The 19906-nt window shown below is 27.6% G+C and overlaps 1 protein-coding gene across 1 annotated transcript; it reads right to left on the bottom strand.

Annotated features, from left to right (window-relative positions):
* Window positions 1–3498: 3498 nt before the first annotated feature.
* LOC132936069 (Y+L amino acid transporter 2-like) lies at window positions 3499–18151 on the bottom strand. Its single transcript, XM_061002742.1, has 13 exons — window positions 18062–18151; window positions 14398–14533; window positions 9188–9410; window positions 8035–8150; window positions 7817–7942; window positions 6839–6938; window positions 6724–6768; window positions 6501–6624; window positions 4690–4793; window positions 4244–4340; window positions 4030–4179; window positions 3778–3955; window positions 3499–3676 (listed from the first exon to the last, which is right to left on the bottom strand). Exons 2-13 carry the CDS (start codon window positions 14528–14530, stop codon window positions 3603–3605), a joined length of 1470 nt encoding a protein of 489 aa, XP_060858725.1. The 5' UTR covers window positions 14531–14533; window positions 18062–18151; the 3' UTR covers window positions 3499–3602.
* Between the last annotated feature and the right edge of the window lie 1755 nt (window positions 18152–19906).

Here is a 19906-nt window from a genome sequence, read left to right as displayed (position 1 = left end):
GTTAAAAAAGCTTGACAATTTAATAGAAGGCTCCTGGTATATTGTTTCAAAGGCAGATGAAAAAAATTGAAAATCTATAATCACAATTTTTTTTATAAGCATTTAAAGTTCAAATATTGACAAAATACGTAAAAATGAAGAAAATTTGCAAATTATTTTGAGTTAGAAATTCATAAAAAATTTTCTTTTTAAATCTAAGATTTTAAATTGTAATACAAGATTCCTTATAAGTTTGTCTACCTTTTAAAAAAAAAAAAATGTCAACAAGAAAATCAAATTAAATTTTTATGAGCGTTTGAAACAGTGGTGGGTTAATCTAGGGCTTAAATTTGGGGGGCCTCCTAAAAAAATTACTTTTAAGCCATAGATACATTACGCACTTTAAAATATTTCTGTAAGTAAAAAGAGGAGTCTGTTGTTTGTTGAAGAGGTCTGGGGGGGGAGGCCCCTGCCTCCCCCTGGATCCACCACTGGTTTAAAATTCATATTTTTATTACATTTGATATTCATTTGATTTCTCATGCAACGATTTTCTTATTTTGTTGTAAAAATGACTGTAGATAGTTGAAAATTTCACTGAATGTTAAATATTAGCATTTTTTAATTTGTCTCTTTTAGAGCTTTGTCAGTTTTTAGTTTTTTTTTTTTTTTAAATATCAATAAAATTTTATTTGTTGGGTAAAAAAGCTTGAAAATTGAATGCAAGGCTCCTGATATATTGTTACATTAGCAGTTGAAAAATATTAAAATACATAGTCACAATTTTTTTTTATTATCATTTAAAGTTTGAATTTTGACTAAATTAACAAATTTAAAATTTAATAATTATTTTCTAGTTATAAAATTATAAAATGTTCAACTATTATAGCTATAAGGATTGAAAATTTAAAACAAGGTTCCACGTAAATAGGTTATATATAAATTACTTTATTCACAATAATATCATCATAGGCTGACTGACCGTTTTCGCTCAGAATCGCCTTTCTTATACAATGATATTATGTCATTGAATTCAAATTTAACACCATCTATTACAGTGACCTTGTAATCTACTGTACAGCAGAGCGACACCTATTTGCCCACCTTTTTAAATTTATATTTACAATGTATGTAAATTAATCATTTTTATGATGCCAATTAAATTATTGTATAGTCATATTGTCTCATTTTAATTTCATAAGTAATAATCAATCTAATCAATAAGTTTCAATGAAAATTTCAGGGAAATTTTTAAAAATAAAAATAAAAGTATCATATAAGCCAAGGGGAGAGGGAGGTCGCTGACCCGGGGTCCACCCCCCTGGGTTCGTCACTGGTTTGTGGAAAGCTTTAAATATTGGTTATGAAAATCCTATATTCTCTATCCTGAATGGAAGAGTTATAGTTTACATTCCAGATGCACCTTATATTCTAAACCTTATCAAAAACTGGTTATTAGACACTGGTTTTCAAATTAATGACCAAATTATCAACAAAAAACCATTATAAGCTTGGTAAGAAATATGTCTACAGAGCTTAGTGTTGCTTAATTTTTGAACATTTAACCTGTGATGAACTCCTGTGACAAAAAGTAAGATTAGCAACTTTTGTTACTGTCTCATACCACTGCAACTGCAGTTAAGCATTATAAACCTATAGCTGATATAAAATTGCTGAACGACACTGCCAACTTTATTGAACTAGTTAACAATTGGTTTGATTTAACAAACGTTTTACACAAAAATGATAAGCAATCTCCATATACAGCACCATATGGATTATTAATTGATGAACAAGATGCACTTCTCAAAAATGTTTATTATATATTTTTAACAATGAGATGCAATGGGAAAAAATCGCTTCGAATTTTTCAAAAGGCTCTTCTTATGAATATTAACGTGACAGAATATCTTTTAAAAATTTTACAACAAAATGACTTGGAATATATTTTTACAAATAAAGTAAATCAAGATGCTTTAGAAAATTTGTTTACACAAATTCGATCCAGAGGAGGATGACCATCCATCATTAATGCGTTGTATAGACTACAAATGATTATTCTGGGTGAAAATCCTTGTGTGGTTTTCAATCATTCTAATGCCACAGATAAAAACAATGAAGAATTTATGGTGGCAAGTACATTGGAAAAAATTAATTTTTCTATTAGTAATAAACGTGAAAATATAGACTCTAAAACTGATAGACACAAATGATTATTTAAGCGATACACCTATATCATCTGAGGTACAATGTGTAAACAAGCTTGAAATGACCAATGATGCAGTTAAATATTTAGCCAGTTGGATTGCTAGGAAATATAAACTAAAATTCTCTGAACTTGGCTAAATCACATCAAAATCAAGTTACCTATGATAAAAGTTCACATAAACAAAATTATTCAATGCCATTAAAATAAACCATCTTATCTATCTTATCGTGGGCTTATTGTTCCAAGTAATAATTTCAAAACCAATATATTTAAGATTGAAAGTTTATTTAAAAAGATTATTTAGCAATAAATTCTGAAAGGCCTGGATTTCGTCAAAAATTTAACTAAAAAAATAATTTTTGGAATAGATAAGGAAAAAAAAATATATTGTCATTCAATTGTATATCAAACAACGAATACTTATTTGTATGAAATACTACAATAAACAACATAAACCTAAGTCTAAATTCCGCTTATAAAAACTACAAAAATGAAGAAGGTTGATGACATACTCTATTTCATTATAATTATGTTAATCTGTTGTTATTATAAAATTATATCTGTGTGTTAATATTGGTATTGCATTGTATATTTAATATTAAATAAAATGTTTAATAATGTACTATATTAATAACTGTTTTATTTTAATAACCATTATAATCAAAAACATTTTTAAAGAATATAATATATTCTATAATATAAATTAATATATTTTGTAAATATGAAATAGTGTCTAAAAAATTTAATTATAGTAAATAAAAATATATTAAAATATCTCATAGTTTATGGAATTAAGTATGTGAATTAAAAAGATTTATAAGTAAAAAAAAAATCATGAATTAATACATTTGTGTACATGTGTTTTTGAACACGTGTCAAACTCCTGGACAAACTACATATATTACATAACTCAGTTTAAAAAAAAGTGTTAATTCATAAAAATAATTATAAGACAAAATGCAAGAAAAGCCATAAATTTCAATTCCGAGGGTTATTCGTTTGTAACCTATGCGCCTTTTCTAATACAATTCCAACCCGACGCGGCTATACATCAGCAATTGTGTACTACAATGACGCCATTAGATAAGCTGCGTCATGTGGGGTTTTGGCACTCAAACTCTTACTCAAGACATGTCCAGTAATATTTGTAAACAACAATATTGTTCCCCTAAATTAATACAAATTAAAAAGTATATACTTTCTTTTTTATGTAAATAATATTTAATAGAAACATACATTTATATATTTTACAATACTGATGACAGTAAAAAGTTAAAAAAGAAAAACATGAGAGTAAATATAAAGCTGGAAATAAATTAAATAATTTTCAGAGAAAATGTTTAAGGTAAATCACTTAAAATTGTTAAAAATCAATAATTGACAAGTAGAAAATACAATTAAGAAATACATATGATTATTCCCAAACATCATCTACTTTTTCTTCTTTGGCAACAACAAACAACTTTTGGATGGTGAACGTCACATGCTCTGCAAAGTTATGGAAACGTTAAAATGACAATAAGGTTAGTCGAAAGTGGTTATAAACCTATAAACTTATAAACGTATAACTTATAAACTTCAATACTTACTTAATGAATTTTGGAACCATACAGGTTTAGTTTTCCAAACTACACATACATAGTACACAGGAATGCCTAACAAAGTGATACCAACTCCCATGCTAACTTGAAAAGGTCTTACGTAACATGGCAACACAATCAAGAATAACGACACTATTACATAAGTGATTGGGATCCAAAGGGAAACCTACAGTTGTTAACACAAATTATGTATATGTATTTAGATTGTAATATGTGTGTATTTTATTTAAATCATCATACCTTGATTGGCCTGTTGGTGTTTGGATTTTTCCATCGGTTCCACAATACCGATGACACCGTTAGCATTGTGAAAAACGCCTCCACAATGCTCGAATATGATATAAGTATGTTGACATCACTTGTAAAAAGCATGAATAAAGATAAGATGTTCTGAAATAATTGCAAGTTATAGTCAGGTATCATCCAGTAGTAGTAATTATGATTTTTATCTTACCAAAAACACTAGAGCCGGGGTTGGTGTGTACCTTTCTACATTTATATATGACAAAAACGCTGGCAAGTGACCATATCGCGCTCCAACACAGCACATTCTAAAAAACAATAAAATATACAATTTTAGCTACAAATTAACACTGTCAGCAAAACACTAATTGTGTACTAAATTGGACAAGTGATTTGATTTCTTTTAACTAATCAACTACCTAGTTAGGACTTAATTTAAGATGATGTCTTCTTCAGATGAAGCATAAACACTCTTTTGTCAGTAAATAACTGTAGAAATACCTATAAGCTATGTTGGTTAGTTATTGTTTGTAAGGTATTAATTGTTATGTCGAAATTTAATTTTTTCTAAGTTATAGGAGGAAAAAAACTTGAAAGTTTTAATATCTAAGCTTGTTTATGTCTAGTCATGGAGAACACATAGCAATCACAACATACCTGGACGAAGTCATAATGTTAACGCACAGACCGCCAAATGCTGATAGGGCAACCATCAGCGGCATGACCCATTTGAATGAACCCATTGCCAAGTAACCAAATGTCTAAATAAAAACATAGTATTATTTTTGTTTTGTATTAAAATATATTATTAATTCAATATTGCATGGTAAATGATTTGTATTAAAAAAGTTTATGTACATAGTTTTATGAAGTATTAAAGGCATAATTGGAAAAAAACATTTTTCACCAAACACACTTTTTTAGGATTTTAAATTTATTCAACTATCTATCTATCAACTTAATTTTCAATTTCTTAACCTAATGAAAATCTTGAACACATAAATACCAACTATTTAAGCTAAAGTTATTTATTTAAATCATGCATATTTTAAACAATAAATTAAACTAAATGATTGTATTGAACAAAGCTGGGCAGTAACTAGTTAAAAAGTTAAAAGTTACTTTTTTTGATAACTTTTAACTTAACTAGTTAAAAAAAATAGTATGTAGAAAAAAACTTAGTTAGTAACTAAGTTATTTCTTTTTATAAACAATTGTAACTTAACTTAGTTATTTTGTTAAAATAAAAGTTATTTATAAAAATTTTCCTATTATGATTTATGAACTGTATATTATTTGCATTGATATTTCTGAGAACCACCAGGACAGAAATATATCTACGATTGTAGGTATGTATATTATTATATTAAATACTATTTACTATAATATACTATAATATAGACATATAGTAATTACTAATTAGTAGTATTATAGAGAATAGTGATTATTATTATTTATTTATTACTTATTTGAAATATAACTAGGAAGTTTATATTTTCTATGAAATGATAACCGTTTATTTTACATTGTTACTAGTGTACTATGTACATTGATAGGTAATAATACAATTTCCAGGACGGACCTAATTAGTAATTTCTGATACAGTGATACTTATGCCATGTTTTCTACAAACTACACTTTACATTCCTACAATATTATATTGGTATATAAATAAAATGATATATAAGAATTAATTGTTGTCAATTTATAAGTCTCTATATTATATAATATCAGATTATGTAGTAGTGTGTCAACTGGTGTAAGTGTGTGACTAGAGGGTTCCAAGTTCCAACTGTGAATTTAGTCATTCGTCAATGTAATCATTTGAGCGTTTATTTTACTTTATACCAAAACTAGTTATTTTTCTACGATGAGATAAAAAAACGTTTATGAGTAAGTTTAAGGTATTTAAAAAAAAAAGTAACTTAACTTTTAACTTAACTTAGTTATTATTTTAGTATCTTAGTAACTTTTTAAAACTAACTTTAACTTAGCTTAGTTATTTTTTATTTTAGGATAACTTAACTTTAACTAGTTAAAAAAATTGGTTAACTTGCCCAGCTTTGGTATTGAAGTGTATGGTGTACTACCCAGCTCTTCAATAAGTTAATAACATAAATCTTATATTCTGATGCTCAATATAACAATAATTATTACTTATACACCCAATATTTTCATTTAAGTTAATAATATATTGTATGAAATTAAAACTATGTGTTGTCATTACAAAAAAGTCACTTTAAAACTGGGGCATTTTAATTAGATTATTTTTTATAAAATATAGGTACCTATTTTAAATTACGTAAAAAAACGAAAATTGACTGGAGTTAATGCCATTATAATGAGTGTCTTTTACTCTTGTGTTATTAAAATCACCATACAGTAAGTTGTAGTTGATTAGAAAATTTAATACCTATTAGGTATGTTATGAATGAAAAATTAAATTATATCATTGTGATATCACTCACAACGGCAATCGCTTTAGTCGTCACCATGTCGTGCGGCGTTAGAACAGCTAAGTACGCAACGTTGGCCAACACGTAGATAATGGTCACCAACGGCATGGAAATGTAAATGGCCCTCGGCAAGTTCCTGTGAAGACAAAATCAACAGATCAATGACAGCAATGACGGCAAATCACGCGTTTCGTAGACAAAAATAAGAGTACTATTGCGATAATGTTCCACTTACACATAAGGGTTCTTTAGCTCTTCGGTCATGAAATTCAAAAAGTTCCTGAAAATTAAAAATAATAACGATTATTGATGCATCTATTGGTCCACGTGAAAATAGCAAAAAACCTTACCATCCCGAGTACGAGAATATTCCAGAATAAATAGACACGGCCAGTTTGCCGGGGTCCGTGACTGATCCTTGCCAAGGGTTCATGAACTTAGAAAATCCATCTGTACATAAATCACGGAACGATGAATCTTTACAATAAGTATCGTTTATATATATATAATAATTTAACACAATCCGTAATGGCGTACCTACGGGTGGTGGTGTTGAAATGCCCCTAAAATGTTTATAATTTTTTCTTTTTCAGTTATATGATTCCCTAGCATTGAGGGCAGGGTGGAGTGGAATGCGCTGTCCATTAGTTTATAGGTCTATGGACTCGAGCGCAGTTGAACTCTTTAAAAAAACCCTTTAAAGGCCTTTTTAAATTAGGTAATAAAGGTATTTAAATTATTCACATTCAAACCAGACGTGCAGGCGTACGCAAATATGTAGGCGTATATTGTATAATATCTTAATTTAGACATTTATACAACGGTGTTAAATTTCGTATATTTGTGACGAAAAGACACACACTTACCACAATTTATCGATTAAATATATAATCATAGAATAGGTACGTAGGAGGAAAATAGTATATAAATATTTTAGTAGTTCCTTCGTTGTTCAACTACGGAGTTCATAGCAGGAGTCACATGCCCACACAAACCGCATTTGTTTTAAATAGTCTAACGACATTTTATATTTCCTGAAATGGTACTGTTTTCGTTTTTAACCTGATCCGCCATTTTTTCAATTTTAAAATTCCGTTATTTAAAAAAAAATTAACAGTTAAAACACACCAATCTTGAATTGTTTTTTTGTTTAGTTATAGTAAAAACATAATTAATCAAGTTATTTGCAGGCCACTATAATCTATAAATAGGAAGCTGACGGTAATACCATCATATTAAATATTAATTATTATGTCTACATTAACTCGCCAAACCGGATAAGTATTGGTGACTGTAAGCTATTACTTATTCGATTATGGATTACTGACTTGAGTATAGGTAAACTCCGCCACACACAATAATCAACACCAGAGCGGATATCTTGGTGAACATGAACACATTTTGAATTTTGGTGGTGGCCTTGACGTTCCAGCAGTTGATGAAAGTTATGAAACCTATATTTATACACATTGACGACGATATTAATATATTATTATGATAAATGTTATTGTGGTATTGGCGTTGATAGCTCAACGGCTATACTTACAAATCATGGCGGCCGCCAGGAGTCTAACCGCCTGGTCCGGGTTTTCGCAGTCCGGGAAGAACGGCTTGATGACGTAGTTGGCGAAAGTCAGTCCCATGATGGCGTTAGTTGTTGGCCTGCACAGCGCAAGCAAATATATTTTAGACGGCATTAACAGTGGATGGGCGGGAAAGCGATAACTACCCAATCGGGACTATAACGTGTCTAACATAGACCTAATGTTGGAAACTTTGGAAATCACTGCAATAAATGAGAACCTAATCTATTTTTAGTTAATTACCTATGTTTAATGCTTAATGGAAGTAAAATGTAGTAAAGAATGGGCTAAATTCTACTTCAACGTACAGTAGAAAGTATAAACGCTTAAGTACTATAATATTATGACCTATGAGAAATGTATGTATTTAAAACATTATAAAATCTGATATATAAATTACCTATATTAAAATCGTTACTAGCTGCAATTTTTAATTTGAGATTTATGACAAAAAAAAACTGGTCATAAATCACATTTATTGCATTTATTTTTACCTATCATAATAGTTATAACTGATCAACTATTATTGCAAGTAATGCACTAATACTTATACTCCACTATACCAAGTCCTTAAAGTATTATTTTAAGTTTATTTGTATCAATGAAATAGGCTCAATTTCACGAAACAAAAAATTAGCAGCAGCTTAGCTCTTTTAGATATTTTTTTCAGATTTTTAAATATTTGTAATGTAACAATATAAATATTAATATAGAAAGTTGGTTTTTTAATGAATGTCAAAAAAATATAGACTACAGTTCGCAGCGTGGTGTGCAAATATAATTTATATGTATTATAATTCTAACCGTTTCTTCCCGCCCAACATAAAGCACAAGGTACATAATTCCGATATATTCTTTAATATATATTATTATAATTAACTATCGTAATATCAAAATCCAAGGGGTGTCAAATAAGTTCAAGATATCAAGCTCTATTGTAATGGTAATTATTATTTATTTCAATAGAGTTCGTGATTACGGAAAATTCGAGATAATAAGAATCTACTGTATATTATAATGTATGCCTACTTAAGTACCTACCTAACAATATGATAAAAACAATATTACGCAGGTACATCTTATAATATATAATATATTTAAATTAAATATACGTACACAAACACGAGCATAGCGTCCCACAGGTAGAGGAACGCTGGAAGCGGTCCGTACGCCTCGAACAGGTACGTGTAGTCGCCGCCCGACCTTGGTATGGACGTGCCCAGTTCTGCGTAACACAGTGCGCCAATCATGGACAGCATGCCACACATGACCCACACGGCTAAGCTGACACCGACCGATCCAGCTTCGTTCATCACGCCCGATGGTGAGATAAATATACCTATGTATCAGTATCGCACACACATACACACACAAATATCAAAAAAGATCCACGGCACTTTTGTCAAACACTCAAACGACATATTTTGTAAAATATTTTTGTTTGAGATTTGCCTAATTTTGCAACTTTATAATTACGCCTGTTAATCGTTATATTATAAAATTATAAAAGTTAAAATATTACATATTTAAGTCTTAAATATAAAATTAGTTAACTGCAGCAGTCAAAATGGTTAAATTAATTTATTTTTTCAAATATAATATATGATTGATATTGTCTAGTAATCGGAAAAAAATTATTTGTCTGTGGTGGTGCATGAATAAGACAAGTGTTAAACATATAAAAGCGAATAATAGAAGAAAAACCCACTGATGTTTTTTTCGTTTACGATAAATTATATTACTTTGGGTGAAAACAAAATCACCCATTTTTGACAAAATAGATTTTCATTTTTTTTATTTACTTTTAATTAAAAAACGAACAACTTTCGGCCGTAGATACTTGTCATAATTTTCATCAAATGTTTAATTTATCATATTATAAACATAATGAAATTTTAAATTCTAATTTAAAATATTTTGTCTCTTTTTGAGATATTTGTAGAAATTTGATATTTTCAATTTCATTTAGTTTTTATTCTAAATACGTTAATAAAAATGTCTTTAACTGGGTCGAAAAGCTTTAAAATTACAATTTTGATTTTGAAATGAATCTTGAATTCATGAATAAGGTTCCTCATATTATGTTGTTACTAAAGAAAATTAATAGAATTAAGAATACATAGGCACATTTTTTTTATCAGCATTTCACATTTTAAAAAAAATTATCATAATCACCAAAACTTGGAAATTATTTTTTAGGTTGATAAAAAATTATAAAATTATTTATTTACTTTATTTGTATAGCTAAGGTTTGGATGTATAATTCAAGATTTACGTAACTAGTCTATACTGTATCCATAAAAATATATATTAATAGTCATTTTTAGTTGAAATTCTGATCAATAATTATTCGTGGGTATTTGAAAACTTTTAAAGTTTGTTTTTGTTAGGGTATAATATTTAAGACCTTTAAAATCTAAAAAAAAGAATAGAAATATGCACAAAAAAAATCAAATCATTTTCTTAAAAAAATCAAATATAGTAGGTATTATTCATAATGCATTGAAAATTATAGTATAAACCTCGCACATAATTATTTTGTTTCACTTTTGATTTATTTAAAAAAAAACTAATTTAACTATAGTGGTAGTACTGATTTTTCACCAAGTATTTGTCCGCAGATTTTCCCGGTATTAAGTCTCTTAAGTACATAATAAATAGGTAATTATAAATCCATGGCTTACATAATTACATCCTTCCAAAAATCAATAGGTTCCTTATAGATCAGGGGTCGGTAATCAAATTCTATGGCGGTCCATATACTTTGCAAAAAAATTTTCTATGGCCAGAAAAAACTTAAATATAAATTAATATAATCTGTTTATTTTTATGTTAAAAATACAGTTTAAGCTATTTAAGTAAATTATTTAATATAATATAATATTGGCCAGTTTTTTTAAAATGTTGTACCTACTCTTGGAGAACAATTAATGAGCAGTATTTTGAAGGTGCAGGTGATCAGTTAATCTTGAACGATATTTATTCTTTAAAAACGTCATTTTGGATAACGAAGTTTTATATATTATGTATGTGAAGACAAAATACATCCAGATACAACATAAAAATAGATAAAAATATAGGTATCTATTATATGTGAAACCCAGCATTAAAAAAATATGCTTGGAGTTTAAAATTAAGGGGGCCGGAGCAACCATTTTTCTTCCTAAGTTTAGCTCAATAAGCGAAAGAAAATTAAACATACTTCCAGTAGCTCAATTTCAATATTGAAAAGTAAATTTAGTTTGTATTCCTCTTTTCTAAGTTTGCTCGGAAGTGGATTCTTATATTTTTCATTTCATCGCTATCTACAACTAAGTCAAGTATAAGTTTATTTTGATAAAAATATAAACTTACTATGCATCATATTATATTAACTAAAAATAAAGTAATTTCCAAGAAAACCTAGAAAATAGACTAACGAATACGCTCATCTTTTCAAAATTAATATAAGTCAATCGTAACAAGGTGAATTGTTATTCATCTTTTAATACTGTTAACATCAAATTTCTGCCCTACAGCCGGAGCAAAAGTATATTCTTCATGTTCATTGACATGCGGATGCGCGTATGGGTGTTAGAACATTTCTAAGAATATTATAGAAATATTAAATATTACCTGCATTCCGAACGATTATAAATCAATTAAAGCTAATGACTACGGAAATGAAATAATACGATAGCTGTTACGACAATACAAAATAAATTGTAAATCCAGAAATTCAAATTTCATCGTGAAAAGTGGGATAACGGATTACACACCCTAATGTTCATTTACTTTTCACACATTGACACAGCCAAAATGTACATGTAACATTAAATGCCTAAGCACTACTCCTTAAAACATGGTATGTTTCAGCCCCCTTAACTTAATAGGTACTTAATAATATGATAACAACGATCATGATATATTTTATAAGACTAAATATCATTGAAGCAAAGGGCCCATAAAATTAAATGCAATTTAAATTTATCAATAATCGAGGCAGAAAATATGAACTTTAACATACCTACTAACATTATTATATTATGTATATTGGAAAATGTGACTATGGAAAAAAACAAAATCTATTCACTTCCAATAATAATTGTATAAATGGTTCAAGGGCAGAGGGAAATTATTGTATCTTTATTATATGTACATAATATACTTGAGGTATTGCTTCTTATTGGATAATAAATGGTGATTACACTACAAGGATAAATATAATATATAATGATGCAAATATCTTATTGTTATGGATAATATTTGGGATAAAATAATAGTAGACTAGGAGAGCTAGAAAAATATAGTTGAGAGGAGAGCTGTCCTGTCCTGTCATTTTGTCAACTCTTGTATTCTTGATTATATTATTTGATTTTTTTTAGATAACGGTTGAAAATACACAAATAATAATAATATCATAACAAGTCTGCAATAGATTGGAGTAATGGACTCCTGGATATCAGAGAATCAATAGTTTAAAAATGTATCAAATAATATGTATAAACTGTTAAAACAAACTTTTACTATATCTATGCGGCAGTGTGTATAAATGTATAGACAGTTATAGTTTGTATTCTAGTTACAAGAAATATATATAGTTAAATTAATAATAAATATAGCAAAATAATGGTATATAATGATATATATATATATAATATTATCTTATTTTTAACTAATTTTTTGATACCAATATTTTTAGATCATTGGTATAATATTAGCCAATATAGGTCAATCAAACGATCAACTTTAATTATTTTAAAATAATAGATTTTTAAGATGTTATAGATAATAGTTTTCATTCTTACATTATGTTGCAGTTGCAGTGATTTGAATTTAGGCCTTCAAAACATTATTAATAATATTAAAATGTATAACCTAATAACGATAAATAATGAAAAAAAAATTAAACGTAATCAATAAACGAAAAAAGAAAATAATCTAATATCATTAAACATATATAGCACTAATCATCATAAATGATTAAAAATAAGCAATAAACGTAACATAAAAAAATGCTAACAATGTTAGTGCTTTTTTTTATGTTGAACTTAACATTACTATTGTTTTTAAATCTTGTAGTCTATATAAGTCATAACTATGAACAATTCAAAGTTGGCCACGTTTTTAACAGTAATTTATTGTTATCTTGTTTATCCTTGTTTGATTTATAAATATTGAATTTAATTTAATATTAGTTTATTTCTGTAATTCAAATTTCAATAAGATACAAAACATAAACATTAACATTATTATGCCTTTTCAACTTGTATTATTGTTATAAATATTTTTTTAATAAAATCTATTATTTCATCTTTTATCCTTGCCATACTATTTAAACAATATTTGACAACTAGACAAAACTAGTTATAGCTACTTACTAAAAACCCTAGGATGAAAATAACATATCCTGGATATCAAATTCTGATAATTTGATAGTTATTTCTTCAAAGTGTGGTTAATTACCTTTCTATACCAAAAATAACAATATAATTTACAGAAAAAAAGTTAAAAATTAAACAGGAAACAAAAAATTAAATAACGTTTAAAAATATAAAAACGATAAAGGGAAAAAATCAAAATATAACGTTTGAAAGTACAATAACGATAAACATTGAAATTGTATAACGTTTCAAGGTCCAAAAACGTAAAAATGATATATTTAATTTAAATTTAAGCCCTGTTAAAATTACTTACATATTTCTATAACTCTGCATTGCACTTTATATGCAAGTTATAACACAGTTAGTACGAGGGAAAATTACAATGGTTTATTTTTAAGTATATTAAAGGAACTATTTTAATTTTATATAAACACCATTATACATTATAATAGCTCTAGCATTTTTTTTTTAAAGTTATGTAACAATCAATAGATATAATAAAAATAATTACTATTTGTTTTACTTATATTATTTTAAGTGTTTTAATTAAAACTCATTAATAATAGATAGTATAAAGATAAGTACCTACACCCATTTAGTAAAACTAAAATTATGACTGAAGGGATGCATGGATAGTGAATGATAACTTTTACAATATTATATATTTTATGGTTGTATTGATCGTGTAGTTGCTGATAATTCTGATGGTTATGTAAAATTAATACATTAAAAAGATATATAGACATAAATAATTTTTATAGAATGGATACTGTAGATAAATTAAATCTATGAATTATAATCGGAACCAATTTAAATTAATGGTTTCAAGTTTATTTAATAACCTATAAATTTTTTTTTTTTATTAATAGTTTAAAGATTTTAGTTAGGTATAGGTATCATATTTTTTTACATAAAACAAATAAACATTTAATAATTTGTTCTCAAAGACAATTATTTACTAACCAGATCCAAATATGATGCCCAAAATTATGGCAACGCCTTCGAGGAGACCTAGTTGTTTTTTGAGGCTGACTCTACCTCTCTTTTTTGTGGGAATCGAGTCGGTGATTTTGACATTTTCTGATGTTGTATTCATTTTCTAAAGCAAAAATAAGAATAAAATATTAATAATTATTTAAAATATTTAAAAATATATTTTACATATAATTTACTAAACGATAGAAGAAGTTGGTGTAAGGCAAGTGTTCAAAATATGATTATGAGGCGTGCAAATTTAAATTGCATACATAGAGCCAATTAAATAAAATAATAAAATTAGAGTAAATTAAAATATGGTTATATTTATTCTTCTCTTCTTTTACTTGGATTTGTCGGACATCAATACTATACTGTCACATATCCAATTTTCCAACCTTCCTTATCAGGTTATAATTTATTATACTTGTAATAATAAATTGTAAACTTACATAATTATGCACCTTAAATTAGTTAGCATTGACTTTGGTTTACCAAACTAATTACCAAAGGTGGACATAAACTTGTTAAAAAGTTAAAGTTAAGTAAAAAAGTTGACTTTTTATAGTTAATTATCATTGTCGTGCAGTTAGGTTAATTTTCCTTTCGTGTCATGTGTAATCAACTAGAAAATACTGATTCATTGACTCTTTTTCGATTTTGGTTATTTATTTCGAATTATATATTATAATAATCTAATTTTTTACATAATGTTAAACATCAAGGTAAATGTTTTTGTATAACAAATTACTAGGGCAATTTATAACTTAAAAATATCTTAACTTAAAAAACTTTTTTTAACTGAGTTAAGGTAATTTTATTTTCTACCTTAACTTTAAACTTTTCTAGTTAATTTATTTTTTTGTTAACTTTTAACTTAACTGAAGGCAATTTAAATGAATTAACTTAACTTGCCACACTTAATTATTTTCACTAACTTGCACACCTTTGCTAATTACGATTCATTCAAATCTGTCATTTCAGTGCATAAACAACACACACATATTATTGATGGCTTAGTGTACACTTGTTATAGGTCAATTTTTTCCAAAATAAACTTCTTGATACTTATGAATATAAAATTAAATTATAATTGTTTTTTAATACAAGGGGTTTGTATTCTATAATCAGTAATTTGTGTGATATTTAATATTATCACTTATTATGAATAGCAGTTAGCTGTGTTTATTTCTGGCCTAATCTATAACTTTAACTTTTTAGTGATAAGTCCTTAAAAAGTTGTACTTGTACAGTTATTTTAATGCACACTTCATATATGCCCGAACTTAACATACATTTGGTTTATGTAATAACCTAATGTATTAACTGCTTACATGTTATAGGTCTGGACATATTATGTGAGTGTAGTTAAAATACTTCAGTTGTAGAACTTAATTTATTTGACCGTAAACATTAACTATAAAGAAAAGGACTTATAATGATTTATGTTTAATTACAATCAAGTTCAATGATGTTATTTTGTTTTCAATTATCCCCATGTCTTGATAAAATAACGAGTAATACCCAGTACTCTTATTATGTCTTAGCTTGTAATATGAATATAATATTATGAAATGAATAATTATAGCATCAACAAATGTTATTATACTAATCAACTGAGCTTTGATTGTTCATTCCAAAAATGTAAGTTCTTTGGTATTTGTATAATTTAAAATTAATAAAATAATATAATATAGTTATTACTATGGTTTTATGATAGGGAAGACATTGGTAATATCAAATAAAAACAATTTATTAAACAATTTTTGTATGACAAACAAAAATAAATTGAAAATAGTACACTATTTCAACCCATTATGAATAAAATAAGAGCAAAACAAATATGTTGGCTAAGGTCAACAATTCTAGTCAGTAAGTCATTTTTAATTCCAGGACTTTGAATAATCGCATTAAATTATTTTCAATGATTAAATTAAATTAAATAAAAATATAATCATCACCTATAGGAGTTTATTTGTGTTTCAAGTATAGAAAAATTGTATTTTTATTTTATTCAAATAGGTACACTGAAGAACTTTTGTCAATCAATTGTTTACTTGTTTATGTGTTTTAAGGTTTTATGAAAATTTAATATTATAATAATAATTTGTTTACAAAAAGTAATTGCTATAAGTCCTTTTAATATTATAAGCCTGTGGCTATCCAATTTATTTTGCCACATAGTTATAAGTCCACATAATTTTTTTAAAAATGTCATTAAAATGAATAAATAAATTTTACATGAACCCAACTTATATATTAAAAGGAAGGTATATTTTTAAGCTAATTTCAATTTAGAAAAAAATAATTGATTAAATATTTTTTAAGGAAAGCTGGTTTAAAAAAAAGTTAAAATTTAAAATAGCTCTCCTGCACAATTGACTTATAACCAGTGTGTACTAACTACTAATCCATTGTTATATTGATTCTTGGAATGCACAATATACAATTAATTATAAAGTTTGTAATTTTTTTTTAACAATAAAAGTATAATAAGACAGTAATGAATGGAATTTATGTACCTATAATAATATTTAAAATTTGTAAAGTGTAAACATTTTGGACATTAACTGAGAAACTGGCATATTAATATAGTTGAGCATAAATATTACTAATCAATGGGGCATCAGGTAGTATAACAGCTATCAGCCCCTTTTATTTAAAGAACAATATAGGTTATTATGATATTATATTACATATCACATATCTGCTAACGGTGACCAATCTTCAAACAACGATAATTATATCCTAATAATATTACACAATATTAGTGTCAAAAACAAATAAATTAAATCCAGTGAGACGGGTGGTGCAAGATAAGTTAATTACGTCATCGTCCGACGATAGGTGCACTAAATCTTGTGGAATGACATTCTAAGGAAGTATTAAATTATACATTTATTACATTTCAGGCTTTTTGTGACTAGATCTGGGTTAAATTCAATTTTTGGTCAGCATCAACAACAACCACAACAATTATGATTAGCTAGAAACTTAAAACGTTTCGTTTAAAGCACATACATGTAGACATATAGTTCTATAGAGTATAGAGTCAACTGAATTACACAGAGCCTGTTCATCGCAGGACGGTGTGTGATGAACGATGATTGATGAAAAACTCCCACATTTTTTTCTTTCAACATATCTCTATATTAGGTACTACATGAGTACAGGACATTATCAGATCGGTGTGGAATGAAAGTGTACCTATTATAACTACTGTCAACCTACTTTAACTAACTATTTATCCTACATTTCTACATCTTATCTGAATTACAAATTACAATATATGACTTAACTAACTAATAGCATAGTAAAAATTATACAGTCGGGGCTGTACGTAATACTACAAAGTCCATAGAGTAATATTACTCTATGATGGAGTCACAGACGTCTCTTACCATTATCCCCAAAACACCTGGAGCAATAAATATGAGAACGTTTTACAGGCATTTATTTTTTTAAATTAAAATTCAAATACTCCTCCCCTTTTTAAATTCTACTCTTATTAATTATAATAAATAATAACAAACAATATTGCTATTAGTATCAATTTTCTAGTCATTATTATTTATTATTACTATAAATTATAACTTAAAAACAATTATTACTATACATGACGGGGAATACAACGTCGTACTTTAACACTTACTTGCCACGAAATGAGTTTTTAAATTTCCGTAACAGTAAGAATACTTTAACTACCACTGTAACGATAACGATTTTAACTTCGAAACACCGCCACAATGCCGCATGCCCGTATCCAAAAACGTGAAACGACTAACAAATATCGAGTTACGAGACTGTTTGCGTTGCACCGCCAGGCACCGGCACTAAGCGAACGCGCACGTGTGTGTCGTGTGATGAATCTACGCCTTGCAGTGTTGCCAGATCAAATATTTTATAACCACCTGCACATACCCCTTCCAAAAATCACTAGATATCACAAACCATACAAGATATATTATATAATAGGTAGTAAAAAATATTAAAAATCACCAATAAACAAATAAAATAATTGTGATTTCACAATTTAAACAAAAAAATGGTCAGATAAATACTTTGTAGTAGGTTGGATTCCCGAAATTTTATTTGTGAAACGATTTTCGTTAAAAATGATTAGAATTTCATGAAAATGACTTAACGAGTAATAAATTATTTTAACTTCCAACGATCTTAAAAATGTGTACCTATTATATAAAAATTATAATTTAATTGTTCTAATCAATTCAAAAAATTCAAAAAATACCGATAAATTATGAATGAGGTTTTAATATGATTAAAACAACTTTAAAAAATAGAATAATGGGCTAATTTACACAATTTTAAAAAGACCACCAGACCTGGCCACATTGACTTCCGGTCAGTCCTCGGTGGCGGCGTGTCCCTTCAGCTGATTTGTGGGTAATACGCTTGTTGCGTGAAAACCCCAAGCTGTTATTATAAAACTGCTGAAGACGGCATAATTTTAAAAAAATATTATAGCTAGTAGAAACGGTTTTCATTCAATAGAATTAGTGACAGTGGCGGTGTATAACTCATGTAATAATTAAGATTTAAGACTAATATTACTGTAAACGATTTATCTTTTATTAACACTTCTAATTATGTTAATGTTAGCAACCACATAAGTGTTCTAATTCCGTTACCAGCTGCCTATTGACATTTCATGGATCGAACTTTTTAACGTTTTACGTTACTTGGACATATGTGGCACTAACCATAACACGGTGAAAGATAGTGAGAGAGAGGGAGAGAGAGAGAGAGTGAGAGAGAGAGCTTGATAATGGGATATCACACGTACACAGATAAAAGAGTGAGTGAGATAACGATTTAGAGGGTTCGCGGAGCGTGAGAAAGAGATCGATCAAAAAAGAAATGAACAAAACGAATAAATGCGATGTCGAGCAAATATTGAAGGGTTTTACATTTCACTTTTTACGCGGGGTGGTCGACATTTTGCCACTTTACCAGTTTACTATGATTATTGATTTAGTTAGCCCCTGCTATTGTACTGTAAATTACATTCAAGTTTAGTGCATGTAACCTACGCCAACGACGTGCCTTATAATAATAAATATGAATGTAGATTATAAATTATAATAATATTAGTGTTAATGTCTTGCAACCATGGTCCACGAAATACCTACCTACTTATATTTTCATTTGTTCAAAAACTGTTTACTCATAATGTTGAATTCCATATCGGGAAAGAGAGAAAGACTGTTTTTATCATTGTCACTCATTCTGACAGAGGTCTTATCATAAATTATATATAATAATTATACATCACAGAAATATATCACCCTCTTGGAATAAACACTGCTGTAGTGTTGTTTCTTGTTTGTTCTTCGGTATTACAGTTGTGAAATTAAAAAATGATTCTAATTTTGATTTTGAATTTTGATAGCGCTAGGCATGAGTTACGTTTAAAGAATAACTCAGGCTTGGCCCAATACGGTAGCAAAATAACAGGTACTTAGGGGGGAGGGGCTAG

This window comes from Metopolophium dirhodum, chromosome 1 (assembly GCF_019925205.1).
Source record: "Metopolophium dirhodum isolate CAU chromosome 1, ASM1992520v1, whole genome shotgun sequence".
Lineage (NCBI taxonomy): Eukaryota > Metazoa > Arthropoda > Insecta > Hemiptera > Aphididae > Metopolophium > Metopolophium dirhodum.
Note: the sequence above shows the minus strand (reverse complement) of the source record. Positions and strands in the feature narration are given on the sequence as shown.